Source organism: Vicugna pacos, chromosome 11 (genome assembly GCF_048564905.1).
Source record: "Vicugna pacos chromosome 11, VicPac4, whole genome shotgun sequence".
NCBI lineage: Eukaryota > Metazoa > Chordata > Mammalia > Artiodactyla > Camelidae > Vicugna > Vicugna pacos.
This window is the reverse complement of record NC_132997.1, coordinates 71,452,092-71,471,655: the sequence shown is the minus strand read 5'-3', so window position 1 is coordinate 71,471,655 and position 19,564 is coordinate 71,452,092. Positions and strand designations below refer to the sequence as shown.

General features: G+C 38.8%; 1 protein-coding gene across 1 annotated transcript; it reads right to left on the bottom strand.

Annotated features, from left to right (window-relative positions):
- Window positions 1-897: 897 nt before the first annotated feature.
- CEP55 (centrosomal protein 55) lies at window positions 898-19,564 on the bottom strand. Its single transcript, XM_006211031.3, has 9 exons — window positions 19,318-19,564; window positions 17,592-17,786; window positions 15,518-15,793; window positions 13,250-13,318; window positions 7,412-7,562; window positions 5,675-5,988; window positions 4,289-4,360; window positions 3,433-3,558; window positions 898-2,042 (listed from the first exon to the last, which is right to left on the bottom strand). Exons 2-9 carry the CDS (start codon window positions 17,772-17,774, stop codon window positions 1,842-1,844), a joined length of 1,392 nt encoding a protein of 463 aa, XP_006211093.2. The 5' UTR covers window positions 17,775-17,786; window positions 19,318-19,564; the 3' UTR covers window positions 898-1,841.

Genomic DNA, 19,564 nt, shown 5'->3' with positions numbered 1-19,564 from the left:
GATCACTGTCATGGCGTTCCTCTTGAAGATCAGCTGTGAATGGGGTGCAGGATTGTTTCTCTGAGCTCAGCCTCCAACTCGGGGCTCACCTCTCAGAAGCACTCCATGAACTGCCATGGGGCTACCCTTGTGAGCAGCTCCATTTCACTTCTTAGACTTGTTTTACTATTGCTATTTCTGACTTCTTTTAAATTTTATCATAGTACAAGGCTTGTATCTTTGAAGAGTCAGACTTCAATCTTGATTAGAATAAAGCAAGGTTTAAATAAATGAATTCCTGCCCCCAACATGCACCTGGTTTACAGCACCGCCTACAACGTATTATACTTACCTGTTCAGATGTTGGTCTCTTCTACTAGACTGTGAAGATAGGGCTGCAACTTATTATCACTGTGTCACTAACACCTAGCCCAGAGCCTTGCATGTAGTTGGCATTTAATAAATGTTTGAAGAATGAAATTGAAGGTGTTGCAGAACTGGCACAGCAGGGACCCATGAAGCAGGTGGAGGGGTTTGACAAGGCAGAACTTCCCAGTTCAGAGGGACAGAAGAGACCAGTTGTGTTTGGCTATTTTTCTAATTCAAGAAACATCCCGTTACTCTAGGCATGTTATCACTTAAGAATACTGAGTTTGGAGAATTCATTAAGGGTTTTCTGGTGGAGAGAAGATGAGCTTTGGAGAGAACTTGGAGCTTGAAATCCAAGAATGTCTTTTTTTTTAAATGATTATGGGCATTTTGCTAAACTTTCTGAGCTTCATGTAGTTTTCGGTTCCAGTGTATCCTCAGCCACCTTACTGTTTTACACTGGATGTTTACCTATAACTCTGTGGCACCTCTCTTGGCGTAGAAATCTTAGAATGCCTGTCTATATACATATATACTACACACAGCAAAACGTATTAAATAATTTTATTCTTTTCTCCTTTATATTACTAACAGTAGCCCAGTGTTAAGCATTTTAGAAAACCTAAAGAAATAAAAAGATTTTGAGTTTACACACACATGTATAAAAATATATATTCAGATAAGCAAAAATCTGCTCATTGCATTGCCTAGCTTTCAAGTGTGCCAAAAATAAATAAATAAAACATCTGCAAATCAAAAGATAGGGCTAGGCGGTTTTGTTAAAATTCATTTTAACAATTTTAGATGACCAACACGTGGTAATGAAATTCAAGTCAAAGTTACGGCCAGTTAACATTTGAAAAAAACATTGTGTGCTACTTGGGAGTAGTCCTTAAACAGAATCTGCTTTGTGCTTAAAACACAGCTAGGTTCATCGTTTCAACAGTAAGCAGCAATGAAGATCAAGAAAATCCTCCACTTTTCTAAGAACCACTCTATCGTAGAAAGGAAAAAAAATGAAAAAAGGTATCGCCATCTTTTCACAATGGACATCAAAGTCAGAATTGTAGATTTACTAAGTGCTTGGATTAAAAAAATACTAACACAATAAGATCCTTGGTTAATTACCTTTGATTTTTAAAAATTTGAATACATAAAATATTTGCTCATTGGTATAACTTGAACTATCTTGCCTCCATCAAGTACTTTAAACGTGCAAAATGTTAGTCGTCTCAGCATTCAATGCTCTTCACATTCTGTCACCGAAGCCTGGAGATGAACCATCTCAGGGAGGTATCATTGCCAAGGAAGATGCAAAGCAGGCAAAGAAACCCAAAAAAACAAAAACCAATAATTCACTCCTATGCCAGAGTCTCAAAGGTAGGTTGGCTGTTTCTGATCTGAGGTGAAATAAGTAATTCAAAATGTCCATACGCTAATGAAAGATACAGTATTGAATCTTTTGACACAGAAACAAAAGAATAATGATATTGCTACTTGGAACAGTATTCAACGTGGACAAGCAGATCTCGATGCTCGGTGACTGGATACTGGATGTTGCACTTGGGACACCCCACCTGGCTTTCATTGAGTGCGGCAGTGGGACTTTTTGGTGACGCGACTTTTACTTTTTTTTCAGTCTCTCTCTGGAAGGTGACTAATGGCTCTGTGAAACCAAACTCACGAAGCTGCTTCTGAAAAATAAACGTCAAATGAACATGGCTTGTATAGAGGCCTCCTGTTCAGCAGTTCTAATTGCTCTGTTAGATACTCCAGTTGCTTCAGTCTTCTGGACTGATTTTCATTTCAATCTCTGCTCATTGGTATTATGGTGATAACACACAAGGTGGCTATAAATAACCCAAATTACCCAGGAAGTACTAGGGTTGGGTGTTCATATAGATAGGTTTTATTAAATGCTTAGAGCCAAATGGAAAGGTGGGCTTGTGGGCAGGGCTGAGAAAATCTGCTAAGTTTGTAAAAGAGGGGCAACTTCAGCAATAAAGAACTACATGGAATTAAGTGCAGCAAAGAATTTTAGCAGGTCAAACAGGTGATACACAGAAATGACTAAGATACTGTACCATTCCTTTGTGACTTCCCTTGCTCATGTTCTTTTCCTGAGGAACTTAGAATAGTCAGTAAGGCTTAAAAATGAACATTTTACCACATACTAGGAAGATGATGGACAGTGGGAACACAAAAGAAAAGTACAGGAAAATTATGGACTCTTTTGTATACCCTCTGGCTTCCTAAACTTTGAAAAACAGTCATGAACAGGAAGTAATTCTAAATTTCAATTTCAAATATTATAAATGGTCAAAATCCATGGCATACTAGAGAACGGGGTCAAAAATATATTTTCTTTTATTCATAAAGAAGTTACAAATGACTTTTTTTAAACAACTGCTTTTTTCTCTTTTGAAAATTGAGGAATTCGATGCGTAACATTCTACCATCTGCAGATATTCGGCAGTGCTATAGTGATATATTATATATGTGCTAATGGGACACACACACACACACACACACACACACACACACACACACACACACACACACACACACACAGGTTTGGTCCAAAAGCTTATTAGTAGGACAAAAATAGGTAAGTCAAAAACCATTTCCTTATAGAAACAATGTTATTTAAAAGGTAAATGTTTTTAGATTGTGTTCAGAGTAATCTATAGAATGTGCTTAACTCAATATGCCTAAATAGCATATTGACAGTAATAGTCCATTATCTCTAAAACCAGCATTTTTTTTCTTTCTTTCTTTTTAAATAGAAAAACATAATTTCAGTTTAGGATCTACAACTGCCCTGCCTTGCGCCCTGCACCCCCAGGCCAGGCACTGTTTAGGGCCTCTAGAATCCCAGCGCCTGGGGCAGGTAGGGGATGATCCCAGGCACTGGTAATGTTATCATTACCAAGAGGCACATAATGTCCCTCTGACTGGTGCTCTGAACTGATGCTCAAAGGGCAAATGCTGTAGCCTCCTGCTTTGGGAACTGGTTTGACATATAAATGGAAAGACGGTGAAAAAAGATGAAAATAAATCTTAGTTGAATCATGCCAGACTCACCAAGGATTCCAACTGTGTTATCTGATTTCTTGCTTTTTGGAGCTCCTTAAGAATTACATGCAATTGATGCTGCATATTTTGACGGTCAAGTTTTTCATTTTCAAAGTCTAAAGTACATGCCTGCATCTGGAAAAAAATTGCCCAGGACAAGACAATTATAGTTAGTGTGTGTGTGTGTGTGTGTGTGTGTGTGTGTGTGTGTGTGTGTGTTGTGTGTGTGTGTGTGTGTGTGTGTGTGTGTGTGTGTGTGTATAGTCTAGTTTTCTTGACTGGAGGCTTGCATTTCTTTATGAGCACAAGAAGCAAAAGTATGTTGTACCATCAGAGCAAGCATTCCTCTGCTGATAAATGGAGAAGATCTGTCCAAGAAGCAAAGCCTCAGCTTGGGGTCCCAGTGAGTGAGGAGCAGCTGAAGAAGCTGCTGGTTCGGGTCTGTCCTCCATATCCCCCTTTTTGTGAGGAAGGGAGAGAGGGGAAAGAGATGGCTGTTCCCTGGTTGAGAACAGACTAAAAATCTCTGGTCTATATTCAGAGAATAAATGGTACCTCTTTGAGTTCTCAGGTTTTCTGGTAGTCCTATAAAGGGACATCATATCAGACTAGAACTCATTTAGGGAAGAATAAAATTTGCTAAGGCAAGAAAATTACCATCTCACCTCAGCAAATTTGGCTTAGCCAACAGACAGGAACAGGTATATATGGCTGGCACAGATAGTCACTTTAAATATTTTTGTTAAAGGTTTTAAAAAGCATTTTTCGTAACTTTCAAATGGTTCTTCATAGAATAGTGTAAACATGAGGAAAATTCCATTTTCTAAAGGGTTACAGTGACTTTAGAAGCAACCCCACTGAGTACCTGTTGTTCCAACAGAGCCATCCTTGTGTGTTCCTCTTGCTGCTTTAACAGAGACGTGTAAAGAAGCTGGACCTGTAGGATGTGAAGAGAGCCAACACTGTCACATGTGACCTTTTAGGGCCTGACCTTGACCCAGACACGAGAGGCCCACAAGTCTCACAGCTCTAACCAGGGTAACACCTGCTCTTCTGGGTGAGCCATTTCCATTGGGGTTTGACGGTGACCTACGCAAGCAGCTGGGCTGAGAGTTCCCTGAAGCACACACTGAAAGTTGATAAAAAGCACTAAATTGCTGCCAGATTTCCGGCAGGTTCTGACACCCACTAATATTTCTGAGTAGGATAACAAAGTTGGCAATGCCTTGCCTCCTTGGCCACAGAGCTGGAGCAAAATTCTCAATCATTTTTGCTTAATCTCTCATAAATATCACTGCTCGTAGCCGCAGGCAGAAGTGAGGGTGGTAAAGACCAAGGAGGCAAATATCACAGAGTAATTTTTTTCTCTCTCAAATTTTGGAGGATTTAAAAAATTACTATTCTAATAGCAGCAATAACTAACATTTACCTCGCCCTTTAATTTACAAAAAGCACTTTCACACTCTCTCAGTCAACCTTCACAAAAGCTCCATGAGGCAAGAAGACGTTATTATTATTACGATTATTAATTTGACACATGTATAACATGCATATCAGAGAAGTTAGTTGATTTTCTTAAGGCACACATCCAGAACTAGAGACCAGGTATGGACTCCAAATGATATTTTTTCCATTATTTTGTGCTACTGAGCAAAATTTAAATGAATGAGCTTCTGTTGAAGTAGTATTCAATTCTAATGAGCCTAACTTAGTAGCGCCAGCATTGCTGAGACAGACCTCCTGGATCATGCTGTGAGCATAAAGAGAACCTGGGCGGCATCTGCTGAATTAACTTGGGCACAGTGCCATCACGATCACAGCACCAGCCTAGGAATCAGCCTGGATCCCCTCTTGACTTCACCCCTTTTGGCGTCTCACGCACCTGCCTCCTTCTCACTCAGAACCTGTGTTTGTGGGTTCCTCGCCAGGAGGGAATTCCCGCCATCACTCACCTCACTGGTTCCCTCTCACCATCAGGTCTTTGTCCAAAATGCCATCTCCTCAGTGATGCCTCACCTGGCCCCCAATTTCTCTTGGTCATAGTACCCTGTTTTATTTTCTTTAGTTTACTTGTTTATTTAGGTATTTGTTTACGGTCTCCCTTCTAAATATGAACTCCTATGGGGGTCGGAGGCAGGAACTTCTGTTGTCCTTGCTGGTTCCCCAGCAGTTAAAATAGTGCCTGGCACTTAGTAAGCACAATGTAAAATCTGAATTATGAACCCTAGGAAACCTTGTTGGCTAGACCCACCTGAGATAAGAGCTCTTCAGATCTCTTCTTCTCTTCCTCAAGTTTTTCCCTGGCAAGGTCATTCTCTTCCTTGAGCCTTTGTATTTTCTCTGTTTTATGTCTGTCATCTTCCAGATACTGTACATCTGCCTTTCTTTGTGAACACAGCAGTTGATTTAAATCTTGAACTTCTTTCTGGGTTTCTTCATACTTTCTTCGAAATTCACTAAGTTCAAAATTCAACTGAGTGATGGTTTGTCGCTGCACCTCAAGATCATTTTTTGCATTTGCCAAGAGATGGTTGTAAAATTTCTGCTTTTCTTCTTGAAGACAACCTATGACAAACACATCAGGGCACAACTCACTTTATAAGATAGATCATCTTCCTGAAAAAAAAAATGTAAGTATGTTTCTATAAACAAGATCACATTATTTCCTCACCTTCTAAAATGAAGAGTGAAGAGGCAGGGGCTCTGGTTGATATTTGACAGAACAAGAAACAGAAGTTCACGTTGAAGTTACAAAATGAATAAAGAGAAGAACTAGAAATGGTAATATAATTATTCTGAGGGAGGGAAAGTCACTAATGTCTAAAGAAAATAAATCAACAAATAAGGACATTAGCTCATCATTTAAAGATACAGAGTAGTTACCAAAATCAAAACCAGAAATGCTAAAAGCAGCTTCACCAATGGGAGGAAGAAATAGAGATTAGGATGGCATGGGAAAGGTGGGGCAGGGCCTTCTGTACTGTGGTTACATTATTTTAACAAGTGCTTATATTACTTTGATAACACACAGAGAGAGAGAGAGCAGAAGAGAGGCAGAGAGCAAGAGAGTGAAAGGGAAAAGAAAAACTGTTACCAAAGGAAAAAACTAGACTTCACCCATCATTAAAATTCTACTTTAAGTGTAGTAAACTTATAAAGGCATTACTGTAGTAACTTTGTCCTCTTTAGGGATAAACAGCTTTGAATTATCTCTAGAGATATCCACCCCTCCCTTTTTTTTTTTTTTAACATTAGCTTCATTTAAAATATTCAAATGTGAAGCTCTGAGATTATGAGCCTTGCTGGGCTTTCTTTAGCCTTCTCTTCATGTAATTCAACGTTCCAGTCCCACCAGGGCTGTCAGTCATTTAAATGAGTGCTTTGTATGGGGGTTTCTCTTTCCCTGGCTCATCCCCGGAACGACTGAATCTACTTCCCTATTTGTAACACGAGACAGAGGATCTTTCCTGCCCCACCTCTCAGGGTTCTTGTGAAAGGATCAATGAATGTCAAGGAAGCTGCAAAGTACTTGGCAAAAAGATAGCATCACCCATAAGGAACCTCACCTCACTTCTAGGGTGAGATTCAAATGATTGAAGAGTCATCTATAAAATGTAATCCTTCTCTTGGGAGTGATATAAATACGTGCTAAAGGGAAGCGGAGTAAAAAGACAGTCGGTGATAAGGCCAGTACCAGGGGAAATAAGCTGGAGAAGGACGTTGCAGGAGGGGAAGGACATGCACAGGGGAGAAAACAATGTGCCTTTAGAGCTGAAGGTCCCTCCACCCTGTGCCTTATGCCCTCTTGTATTAGAAAATAATGAGAAATGAAACAGACTGGCATTTATTTATTTCTCACTTCAGGGCTGGCAGACTTGCTCTTATTTTACTTTCTAACATGTATCTATAAAAAATCTATATTTGATGAATCTCTCCTTTTGGAAAATGTCAGGCAGGCCAACCCCAAAGAATATTTTTATACCAGTACCTTCTGATGCAGTCTGTTTTGTCTGCTGTGAGACTGCATGAGCAGCTGTTTCCGATTTCTGTTCCAACTCAAAGATCTTCGCTAAAAGTCCTTTAACGTAGACCTCTCGCTGCTGATCATACACAAGCCATTGCTGGTTTTTCTCCAGAGCCTCAAAGTGAAAATGAAAGCAAATCAGTAACAACAAAGAAACCCCAAAATCTTAAAAAGGGAGCCCAAGTGATGCAGTCTTTTCCAGCACATAAAAACTCGAATGGCTCACGTGGCATCCCACACAGAGACATGCTAATGCCGCACAGTTTCTGAATTCCTAGTAAGATGGTGAAGTCATGTTGACACAGGGTTAAGTTCATTTGTCTGCTGTCTCCTGTATACAGCTTGCTTTGTGTCTGTGTCCACATTATTTCCTGTAAACTAGAATGCTTTTATAGCAGAGGTGGAGATGCACTGTCAGACAGATACCCTTTAAGAAAGAGCTATTTCCGCCCAACATAGGGCTCTGCATGGGAGCCCGTCCCTGGACAGACAGAAGCTCTGCCAGGTTTGCATCCGGGTCTGATGTGCCCCTGCCCAGTCCTGCTGCCCTCCTCTTCCTTTCACAGATGCCACTTCCCAGTAAACTGCATGGCTAATTCCATCTTGGTGTCTGCCTCCCGGAGAAGCAAACTTAAATACTACCCCTTCTCTTTATCATCAGTTTTTATCCTTTACCTCTTTGAGAACTGAAAATTCCCAAACTGGGACCACTCACCTGGGGTGAGTGTATAAGGGCTTCTGAACGCAGTTGTTTTATACCTGTTTTATATGTATGTGTGTCTGTGTGTGTGTATACATTCATTCATTCATTCATTTATAATTTACATCACAGGAGGAAAATGTTAAGGGTGAAGGGCCACAGAAGGAGGCACACACGGTGATGCTAACACCCCTTTGCAATGGCCAGGCTCACTGGTGCTGAGCCCTCTGCCCCTGCCGCCCACGCTGAGGTCTGCCTCCACAGGAACGCCGTGATGTCAGGTTTAGATGTTCATGCTCTCTTTACACAAATAGTCACTGAGACATTTCCCCAGCCTCTCAGGAACACAGAATGAAAAGGGGGCAGTCCCATCCTCTTGGACTGAAGGCAGTGACTCACGGGGTCTTGGCAAACTCTGATTGGGGATTTAGAAATCCTCAGTTGGAGGGCGATTTCCCCATCGAGAAGAGTGACAGGAGATGCAGGCCAAAAGCTCAAAAGCTTCAGGTTAGTTAATACAATAATCACTTATTAGAGTGAGGCAAAATAGCTACTGCTAATAAATTCCGTTCAACCTCTTCCTCAGTCCCCCAAAGTGCTAAGCTGTTTTAATTATATTAATAACTGAGAACTTTTTAAAGCTTCTAGACACAACTTCCTAAAACTGAAGCTATGTTCCCTTAGGCTGACATTAAAATCGTCCACAATCTACTGCTTCCCATCGCCTTGGATCACAGCCTGGCCCTTCCTCTCCTCACTGCTGCCTCGTCTACACAACTGTGCACACCCTCTGGGCCTTGCTTAAATCCCTCCCTCTGCGCAGAGTGCCCTGAACCCATTCCTGTGCCACCTGCCCCCTTAAATCCCATCTTTTCATCAAGTTCTAGAGAGTCCAGGCTGGTCTGTCAAGCCTCCTCACCGTAACTGTCCTCATCAAGCTTTCTCTCCTTTGTAAGCCAATAGTGATTTTAAGGTCCACTAGATCTATCTGGCATCTTATACTCATGACCTTGATTGCTTCCGGACGATACTGCTTATCTTAATTAGATCCTGCGCCCTCTGTTTAGATATTTTTCCCCACAGTTTCATGCACGTGTTCACTGTTTCCATAGCAAGTGTCTGCCTGATAAACGTCTGTGAATGATGCTGACAGCATGGGGTGGGGAGACAATGGCTGCAAGAACCAGCAAGCACCCGAGCCAGCCATGTAGCACCACAACAGAGTTCGTGCGTGCTCAGGGAAGGGAGGAGAGGGCAGGAAAGGATCTAGCAGTTCCTATGTCTGAGAGTATAGCACAGGGAACAGTATTCAATATCTTATAATAACCTTTAATGAAAAAGAATATGAAAACGAATATATGTATGTATATGCATGACTGGGACATTATGCTGTACACCAGACACTGACACACTGTAACTGACTATACTTCAAAAAAGTTAATTAATTAATTAATTAAAAAAAAAGAATCTAGCAGTTCCTTATATACAATAGAACAATCCATTCACAGGGATTCAGAAAGAATAAAACACTTTCAAAAATCGCTTACTCATTTAACTAAGTAATGTATGAAAAGGTAATCAGAACCCCTTTGTAATGGAATTATAACTACTTCTATAATCTTCCAAATGTATACATGGGTCCTTTGTGTCATAATTCATCCCAAACCTGTTGGAATTTATTATTACTAAAGATTAACATGTGGCAGCCAGAATGTATAACTTCTCATCCTTCAGGGCTGCCAGAAAGAGATGGTACAAACACAAAGTTCTTAACAAAGAAGTTGCATGGCGTAACTCTACTTAAGTAGAACAAACACGCTGGAATACATTTTCAAAAGTGTTCAATTCTGTGGTAAGGAAATACTAGAAGTTCGTGGTTGTAGATCAGGACACCTTCTTTCAGGTAGGAATTTCCATCCTTTAAAGATACATGTGTCTGAGCTCCGTGTCCAAAAAGATCTACACATATGGAAACCCTTAAGTCTCCAGAGTTCCTCCAACCGTTGCTAGGCTGCTTCCACAAACATCCTACAGACTCATGAGCAAAGCTTCTAGGTATGGGGCTTAAAGGATTTTTCAGTGTCTGTTCTGTATAGAACTAGGAAATGGATTAGGACAGAGGCAGTCTCTGGAATCAAAGACTTAATCCAGGGCCCTCCCTCCAGCCGCTTTTCTCTCTGCACCTTTCAGGCAGCTCTAACATTTATTCTCCTTGTGTGGCTTGAGAGTTCATTTATCAAGTGGAGATACTGTATAGCCACTCTGTTTTATACACTCAAGTTTAGCTGATAAGAGATATGGCATTGTATGACTCAAAAAGCAAGCTTATATCCAAATATTTATAAATCATTGTATTAGATGCTAAAGATACCTAATTTTATACCAAATTTAAAATCTGTCCATATTTAATATAAATAATTAAAGTCAACGTTGAATGGTCATGAAAAATTTCTCCTTTTAAATAAATCTGTCCATACATCACTAAAGTACAAGAAACAAAACTACATTGGTTTAACATGTGAGAGACAATATTCTAAAGTGCCACATGATGGCGATGTTACTTCAATAAGGTAGTAAACACTTCTTTACTCCTGACCTCACTGACACTTTCCATTATTTCTTCTCTTAATAGAATCAATAATAAATGAACCTGAAAGCGATCAGTAATTGTTGATATTATGAGTATTGCAACCTTAGAGTCCTCCTTGCATTAATTGTCTCTTCCAGCTTTGTGTCATCTACTCATTTGTTAGACACGCATTTACCATTTCCATCCAAGTTATCAATAAAAATACAGAACAAGAGTAGGCAAAAGTGAAGCCGTGTGGAATGCTACTGATGCCCTTCCTCCTGCTTTGGCAGGGATCCATTAAATAGTCCTTGGGCAAAAATTCTAACACAGGTTGAAAAGTTAGCCTATATTGGAGGAAGGAAAAAATGTCAGTTAACAAAACTGGAATACGGATGATAGACTACATAGTATTGTGTCCATTCAATGTCTTGTAATAGCCTATAATAAAAAAGAATATGAAAAGGATATGCCTGTGTATATATATACATATATATATATATAAATACATATATAGAGAGAACTGAATCACTATGCTGTACACCAGAAAAGAATACAACATTGTAAATCAATTATACTTCAATTAAAAAAAAAGAAGTATTGTGTCCCTGTTAAACTTATTAAAGTTGCCATCTGTACTGTAGTCATGTAAGAGAATATCCTCATTCTTAGGAATACACGTTGAAGTATCTAGGCTTAAAGGGCTGTGGATATACACAACTCATTCTCAAATGGTTCAGAAGAAAATGTGTGTGTGTGTGTGTGTATACAGAGGAGGGGACTGAAAGAGAATGAAATGGGGTAAAATGTTGAAAATGGTTCAGTTTGGTAAAGAATACATGGGCTTCTATGAACCATTTTTCATTCTTATAACTTTTCTGTGAATTTGAATTTTTTTCCCAAATAAAAAGTTAAAAAATAACTATTATTTATCTTCCCTAAATTCTGTTGAAAATCAGATTTTTAATATTAAGAGCAAGGAATGCCTATAAAACTGCCTTTTAGCTACTTGGTTTCAAAGTTACTGACACTAAAGAATGTTCACAGCATTAACTCCTTGTAATTATTTCAAAATATCAACTGACCTAAATGGTAGCTGAGGAATGATAACAGCTCGGCCTTAAGAAAGGGAAACAGGTTTTTAGGGCTTATTTTAGTATAACAAATACTGATTCTTAAAAGAGGTGGGCAAACTTCCACAGGAAGTTGTGTGGGAGCTTTGCAGAGGGGTGTAGGTCTAGAATTGCTGAGCTCAAGGGCCAAGTAATACGACATTAAGGACTCTGACGAGTGAGAGTTCTCTTTCCCTGCTCCTAAATCCTCCAACTACAATTCTGCTGGTCTAAAAGATATGCTGAGATTCCAAAGGGATAACCAGAGCTAAACCACCTCTTGCTCCTCAAATGTTAAGTTAATGATTCTTAAAGGGTGGGCCTCAGACCAATGGCAGTGGCAGCCGCATCTGAAGCTGACTGGAAATGGAGAATCTCAGGTTCTACACCGTATTAATCATTTTTACATAAAAATAACACTAGTACAATTCGAGAAACTTTGCAAGATTCCGTTTAGTAAGTCTTTCCAACTTTCTAGATGTTGGGGATAATATATGACCTACAAAAAACTTATTCTGATAGCTCTTTAAGAATTATGTTTCTTCATTATTTTAGTTACCTCTAAATAAACTACTTTGATGAGGGGACTCTGGTACCCCACTATACAGACACTCAACAGATTTAAATTCTCCTTTTGAAGATCAAATAAACCTCAAGGTATACCTGCTAGATGAGATACAAAACAGGAATCTTAAGAGCATACTTAGATCAGGGTAGACATGCCAGTAATATTTCTGGAATCACAATATCTACATACTAGCCTAATAATTAAATCAAGAATTTCATACTTTGCCTACCTAATCTTAAAACTTGAAAAAAATACACTGTAAATAGTAGTCTTGTGTCCTCAATTTATTTAATTTCCAATGAAACCCATCAATCCATTGAAGACATAAGCCTGAAATAATACAGCTTTAAGACATATCTAAAATAACCTCTTACCAAATTCTAGAGAAGAGAAATGTTGAGTAGACAAAGAATGTGTTTTGTTTCCAAACTACGAAAGCAAATCGTGGTTCCAAGGGAATAATGTCAAACTAAAGAGTATATCTTGCATGGATAAACAAAAAGAAAAGAAACTACAAATTAAATAACATTAAAATAATAAAATAGTTGGGCAAATTAGATTTAGGTGGAGAAGGGACATTATTGAGGTATTTGGTAGAAATGAGTGATTTCTAGGGCTTTCTAGCCTAAAGAGACCACACGTAGAGGAAGTAAGCTTTCCTGGCCTTCTTGAACTCCTGGAAAGAGACTTAAAGGTGGTAATCTAGAGAGATGATATCAAACCATTCATTTCTCTGTCTCTCCAAAAGATTTTTTTCAAGTCACAGCATTAATGTTGTCAATTTCCTTGAGATTTTAAAATAAATGAATTAGTCCTCTTTAGCTACAACTTAATAAAAGAAAAGTGAACTTACGTCTTTCAGCTGTGTTTCCATTTCATGAATACTACTCACTGACGCATTGAAGCAACTTGCAGCCACAGTCTGTAAGTAAATCAATGTTAGTTAACATTGTAAATTTAACAACAGAAGTTTCCTAGTTTATTCAGTTCCATAATAATACAGTATATTCACAGGGGCACCCCCAAATCAGATCTAGTTCATGCTGGTGAACTATCATGATAGGTAGCAGAGAAGAATGAAGACATCCTGGAAGCTTTCTAAGCAGACTGGAAACCCTGAGATTTCATATCTAATTTGACTTGTAAGGTTCCTCTGGACCCCGGATCACCAGAATAGTCCTCAATGCATATGAATAGCCCAGTGGTTTTCATCAGGAGACAAAACAAAAAACTAGGCTACTAAAATGAAATTTGGAAAACATTAAATTGTCAGATGAAAGGTAAAAGTTGTTTTCTAGACTTAAACTTGTATTACCGATAGTATTAATTAGTATTCGTTCGTATAGATCTCAAAACATAATTTGTCTCCTCTTTTTTCCTTCTTTTTCTCATAGAGGAAAAAGAGGGGAAGTAGGGGGTTAGGTACCCAGGCTAGCCAACAAAATTCATTAAAAGCTCTATTTCTGGCTTTTAATAGCTATAAGGCAAGAGACTTGTGTGAAGCCTGGCAAGGAAGCTCAAAATATATTTTCTTTTCTCCAAAGGGGCTCTAGACACTCACTCTAAGTATGTATCCCTTTCTCCCTTTCAATTTAGTCTCTTAGGTGGAAACTATGACAGAGATAGTTCACGAAACCCCTTTCCTTTTATCCCTGGGTGCACCGTGGACTACATTTCCCAGCATTCTCTGTGGTTAGTGAAGTCATGACACTGAATTCTGACCAATGGAATGTGAGCAGAAGTGAGCTATGCTAATCCCAGGCCTAGCCCCCACGCTCCCCCAATTCTCCACATGCTCTCTAGCCCACAGCTGTGTGTAGAGGACCTGCACCTTGAGGGACAGGGGTATAGTCCTTCCTCCACTAAAAGGAACGAAACTGGATCTCTGAATGACTCTGTGGAGCAAAGCTTCCTCCACTCCAACCTGCACTAGACTGTGACATGAAAGAAAAACCATCATTTGTCATATGAAAAATAATCATTTGGAGGTTGGTTGTTATAGCAATTAGACATGCTGATCATACAGAAATTAATAGTGGGCCTCCCGCACAATTACTACAAGAATGCATTTTTAAAAATTATTCATTTCTACCAAGATTTACATTTCTATCTTTAAAAGGGGAGAAACTAATCCTTGAGTTTTAAGGAAACATTTAGTCAACCACTTTGGATTTGACTGTAATGTTTCATGAGTTTCAGCTCTATGGAAATTCTGTAGAAAAACTTAACCTCTTTGAACTTATTTGTAGAAAAACTCAATCGTTTATCTATGAGAATGCACATAAATTATAGGTCTAATCAATCTGACTACCCTAAAGGGGAGATAACGTAGAGAGACTCCTAACAATATAGAGATATTATACCTGAAAGCTATAGATTTTCTTCTATAGGTGGTATTAATAATTGTAGTGTTAGTGTTATTCAAACTTCCAAAAGAATCAAAGGTATGATCAATGAGAAATCATGTATTTAGCACTTACTATATGTCAGGCACTATCCTAGGTAATGTGTATACATTGTAGCATTTAATCTCCAAAATTCTTATTCAGATTTTACCCATGTGAAAATTAAGGTTTAGGAGCGGAGTCTAGTGAATTCTAGTGTTGTCTCTAAGGCTAGAGAGGTTAAGGAATTTGTTCAGTTACACAGCTTAGCAAGTGGAAGAACCAAGATTTAAACTCATATCTGCCTATCCACAAATCCTTGCTCTTTCTGCTACACTAGTGACTCTAAAACAAAAAAGGAGGAGAAAAAGCCACATGTAGTTAGGAAAAGCATATTTGAATAATATAATTGGGTATCACAACTATGAAAAATAATCAAAAAATGAAGCCTACTGTGTTCATGAATAAAGAATTAAACAAAATCTTCCTGACAGCTGTGGATACACAGTGGATTCTGCATACCTGGGCAAAACAATGGTGTGGGGAGTAGAGGGAGCCATATTACCTATTTTTATTTATGGAGAAGTACCAGGCTATTAAAAAAAACAAAGTAACCTGTTAGTATACTACCTGTTCCACCACCTGACAAAGGATACTTCAATAAACTCATTCTTCATAAGAATTACAAACTATAACAGAAAGGTTAAAAAAAAATCTATGTTTAAAGAAATTAGTACCTGTGATAAATGAAGTGTATTGGCTCTGCCTTCAAGTTCAGCAAGCCTAGCGGTTGTAGCAGACAACTGTTTTTTCAATACATCTGTCTCTTCAGACAGGGATTTTAACAGCTGTTCCCTCCTTTCCCCTTCCTTTGTTTTCTCTTCCAGCTGTTCAAGCAATGTAGTAGTACTGTATTTAGCTTTCAGCTGGTCTCTGAGTCGCTGTATTTCTTTGTCCTTCTCTGTGAGGCAATAAGCATTCTTTTCCCTCTCAGCTTCAAGGACTCGAATTTTCTAGATATAAACTAACAAGAATCTTAGAACAAAGCCAGGTCAAATGTGAAAGCAAACAGTATACTACACTAAGCATTTATAAAGTGTTGATTACATATTGAGTCAGCATTATACCAGACACCAGGGCCAAAAAAAGATGAAACCAAGGTCTTATGCTCAGAGAGCTCAAAGACAGGTAAACTAACACATTAATGCAATATGGTTAGTCCTGTAGTTAAGACATATATAAAATGAATGGGACATGGACACAGAAAGGAGAAACCAACTCTGTCAACAGTGGTGACAGAAAGCTAAGGAAAAGCTGGCTCTTACCTGAGTATCCACTAATCATTCCTCCATCATACCAGTTCTAATAATCTTACAGGCTAAAAGTGAGTCACACAAGAGACACGTGCTCACTGATGAACTTGAAGTGACAGAATTTTAAAATTACAGAATGTTACAGCTGGGTAAAAGTGCATTTATAAACTTGCTTCTTATTATTAAATGATTTGGTATCAAATCTAGAAGGTGATCTTCAAAGAAGTGTTCAACATTTTCAAGGATTTGAAAGATAAAGAAGGCATGCTTGCTAAACTGCTGGCATAAGGGAGAAAGCACCAAAAGAAACGGTAGGAAAAGTTAACAGAATGGCTTTACATGCTAATAAAGGGGAAAAAAAAAACAACTAAAAAGTTGCATTTGGGGGTTGGGGGGAGAAGCAGCTGTTCAAATAGAGATAGGGAAACTGAGTTGGATGGTCCTGTGAAAATGATGAGATTTTAGTTGGCTGTAAGCTTAAGATAAGACATTAGTATGATAGTTACAAAAAAAAGCCAGTATAATTTTAAGCTTTCACTGAGTACAGCATCCAGGTTAGGGGAAATAATAGTACTGTTTCAACCTGTGTTTGCCACTGCATACAATATTGGATGCATAATTCAAGAGGCATCTGACCACACCATAAAGTGTTCAGGAAAGTGACCAGGACGAGAAAAAGCCAGTAAAGCTGAAGAATGTGGGGTTGGTCTACAGAAAAGTAGGAGGAAGTGAGATTTCCTCAGATAACTTAAAAGTTGTCAGTTGGATAAAAAATAGACTTGTTCTGCTTTAATGGACACAATTAGAACGAATGGGTAGAAGTTACAGGAGGTTTATTTACAACTGATTATAAATGGGTTTTGACAGCCAATGTTCCTGAGAAATGGAAAGAATTTGAAAGAGATCTTTCAGGAAAGCTATTAGATTCCTTCACCAGATTACAAAACAATCTTTGTGTCTAAGAATTGGTGATAGCCCATTTCTCAATGCTTGAACAAGCATTCACCTCAATATATGTTAAAAAACAATAAGTCACTTGGTTTTATGATATGCCTATAAAATAAAATTTAAAGAAATTCAACAAATTATTATTTAATACAGGTCATTTATTTTCTAACTATGAATAATAAAAGTAGTTTTGCAAAATAAATTAAAATCTAATGATTAAATTTTTAAATCCTTTCAGTTCCAATAAATTCCTAACTGCCTTACAGACTATATCATAACAAATTGTAAATTAGGAAATACTGTTTAACAGAATGCAAAATGCCAATATATGTAATGAAAAAAACCTGAGAACAAAGATTACTTGGAAAGCAGTCAACATATATGATAAAATAAGTTTTTAAACATTCACATTAAAATCTAAATCCCAAAGTTGAAACGATTCAATTTGATTTTTTACGTTTAGTAAACCAAAAAACTAGATTGTATCATCATTAGGTGAATACTCTCTTATCTCCTGCGGTAAAGCTTACTACAGTTTAAAGGGTTTTACCTCCAAAAGCCTGTGTCTTTCTTGATCAGTCAGCTTTCCTTTTCCACTTGCGATTTCATCCACTGTTGTTTTTAAGGCTGCAATTTCTCCCCTAAATTTCTGTAATGCAGTTTCTGATTTGGAGTTACTAGGCTTTGGTCCCCATTTACTTTTAATTAAATCTTTAGGACTTCTGGAAGACATCTTTGCAAGTGTCTGTAAAAATAAAAATACAATTATATTTTATAAGTTTACAAGGTCACATCTCAAGTTTGAAAAGGTCTAATAACCTATTTGCTAAGTAGAATAACCTTTCCATCTAAATAGAAGTGATACAGCCAGACCAGTGGGTTATGGGAGATGGACTGGGTAAGGCTTCTAGCTTGCTGGTTTAACAACACATATTTTTTAATTTGGGTGGTAGATACATAAGAAGTATTCAGTATGTCAATTTGTACACTTAATGTTTGTGTAGGATTCTGTTCCTGTGTCCCACTTGAATAGAAAAGTTTCGTTTAAAAAAAAATGGAGGCATAACCAATGATTAAACCATTAAATGACGCCTAAAAGAAGTAGTTCACAAAGACATATTTTACCCAGGAATAAAAAGCTAGTAGTAGATAATATAATTTTGAGTATATGGCCATTGAAATATGGTCATTACCTGGCATAATGGTGGGTCCTCTACTTTAGAAGACAAGCCTAGTTCTCTCTTAATAGTTGAGGGAACGCAGTGGTCAGAACTGAGAAGAATCCAATGAAGCATTTATAGGAAAAAAAGACACAGTATTCATGGAGTTCAGGAATGACAGGAATTAAGAATAAGAAGTAAGAAGACTAGCCGATTTGCTAACAGTATTAGATGACATTTTAGAAGCAACGGTATAATAATATAAAATCTAGGAGTAAAATATAAAGCAAAACGTACTATGCATATAATAAAAGTAGCTTTAATTAGGGAGGTTAGAAAGCATTCTTCCACCTATGGACCCGAAGATAAAATAATGGGGATGTGACAAAGGAATCCAGAGGAATATGAGACTACTCATGCATTCAAAAAATATTGGTGAGCTTAGTTTACCAGGCAGCTTAATAGGTGCGGAGCATAAACAGGCAAAAAAAAAAAAAAAAAAAAAAAGGAAAAAGAGAAAAAGAGCCCTGTCTCTTACACAACGGAATCTTTAACCTAGCAAAGGAGGCAGGCAATAACAAGGAAGCAAATACAGATTCTCAAGTTGTAAAATAAACGCTATCCAGGAAATGAAAAACACAATGATAAAGGGTACCAATATAAACAGGGGAGACCTCCTCAGACACAGCTGGGGGGAAGGCTTCTCTATGGAAGTGACTCTCTACGGAAGGTCATCCTTCATAAACTCAGAGAGCCTGAAAATACCAGAACTGCGTACACTGAGCTGAATAGGCCATCTAACAAAAGGTTAGTGCTGGATTTTCGCTCATTCTAAGATAAAAGACTAAGATAACTAGCAAAGGACACAAGGCATCTATCACAGGCCACGTCGTCTGCAAGTGGACGCCAATCTTCCGGAAACCGGCACATGAAATCTCACATGGGAAGAGAGACAGGCAAAGAAAGACTGCAACCAGGGGCACTTTTTAAAATGAAGACGTTTGAAGCCCAGACATGAAAGCGCTTGCTAACCGGCAATATGCTGTACTAACGAAAGACCTCGGCCAGGTCACTCGGCCTCTCGGCGCCCGCCTGGAAGAGGACGATAATACCCACCGCAAAGCTGAAGGGAGGGATCGAACCGGCGACGGTCGTGGGGTGCCCAGCCAGGTGTCGGGCACGGAGCGAGCACCAGGGAAGCGGGCCAGGCACGGCGGGCAGAGATTGAGTCCCAACCGGCGCGGTCTCCCGCCGACCCCGCCTCCCTCGCGGTGCCCCGCGAGCCCTGGGGCTGCGGCCGCCGCCCCGCAGCCAGCCAGGACCAGAGCAGAGGCGCGGCGCTCGCGTCCGCCCAGTCACACCC

Coding starts and splice junctions, on each gene's coding strand:
- CEP55 (XM_006211031.3), bottom strand. CDS start 17,774: ATGTCTTCCAGAAGTCCTAAAGATTTAATTAAAAGTAAATGGGGACCA. Junction 15,794..17,591: donor AAAGACACAGGCTTTTGGAG/GTAAAACCCTTT, acceptor GTTTATATCTAG/AAAATTCGAGTCCTTGAAGC. Junction 7,563..13,249: donor TGGAAACACAGCTGAAAGAC/GTAAGTTCACTT, acceptor TTTCACTTTGAG/GCTCTGGAGAAAAACCAGCA.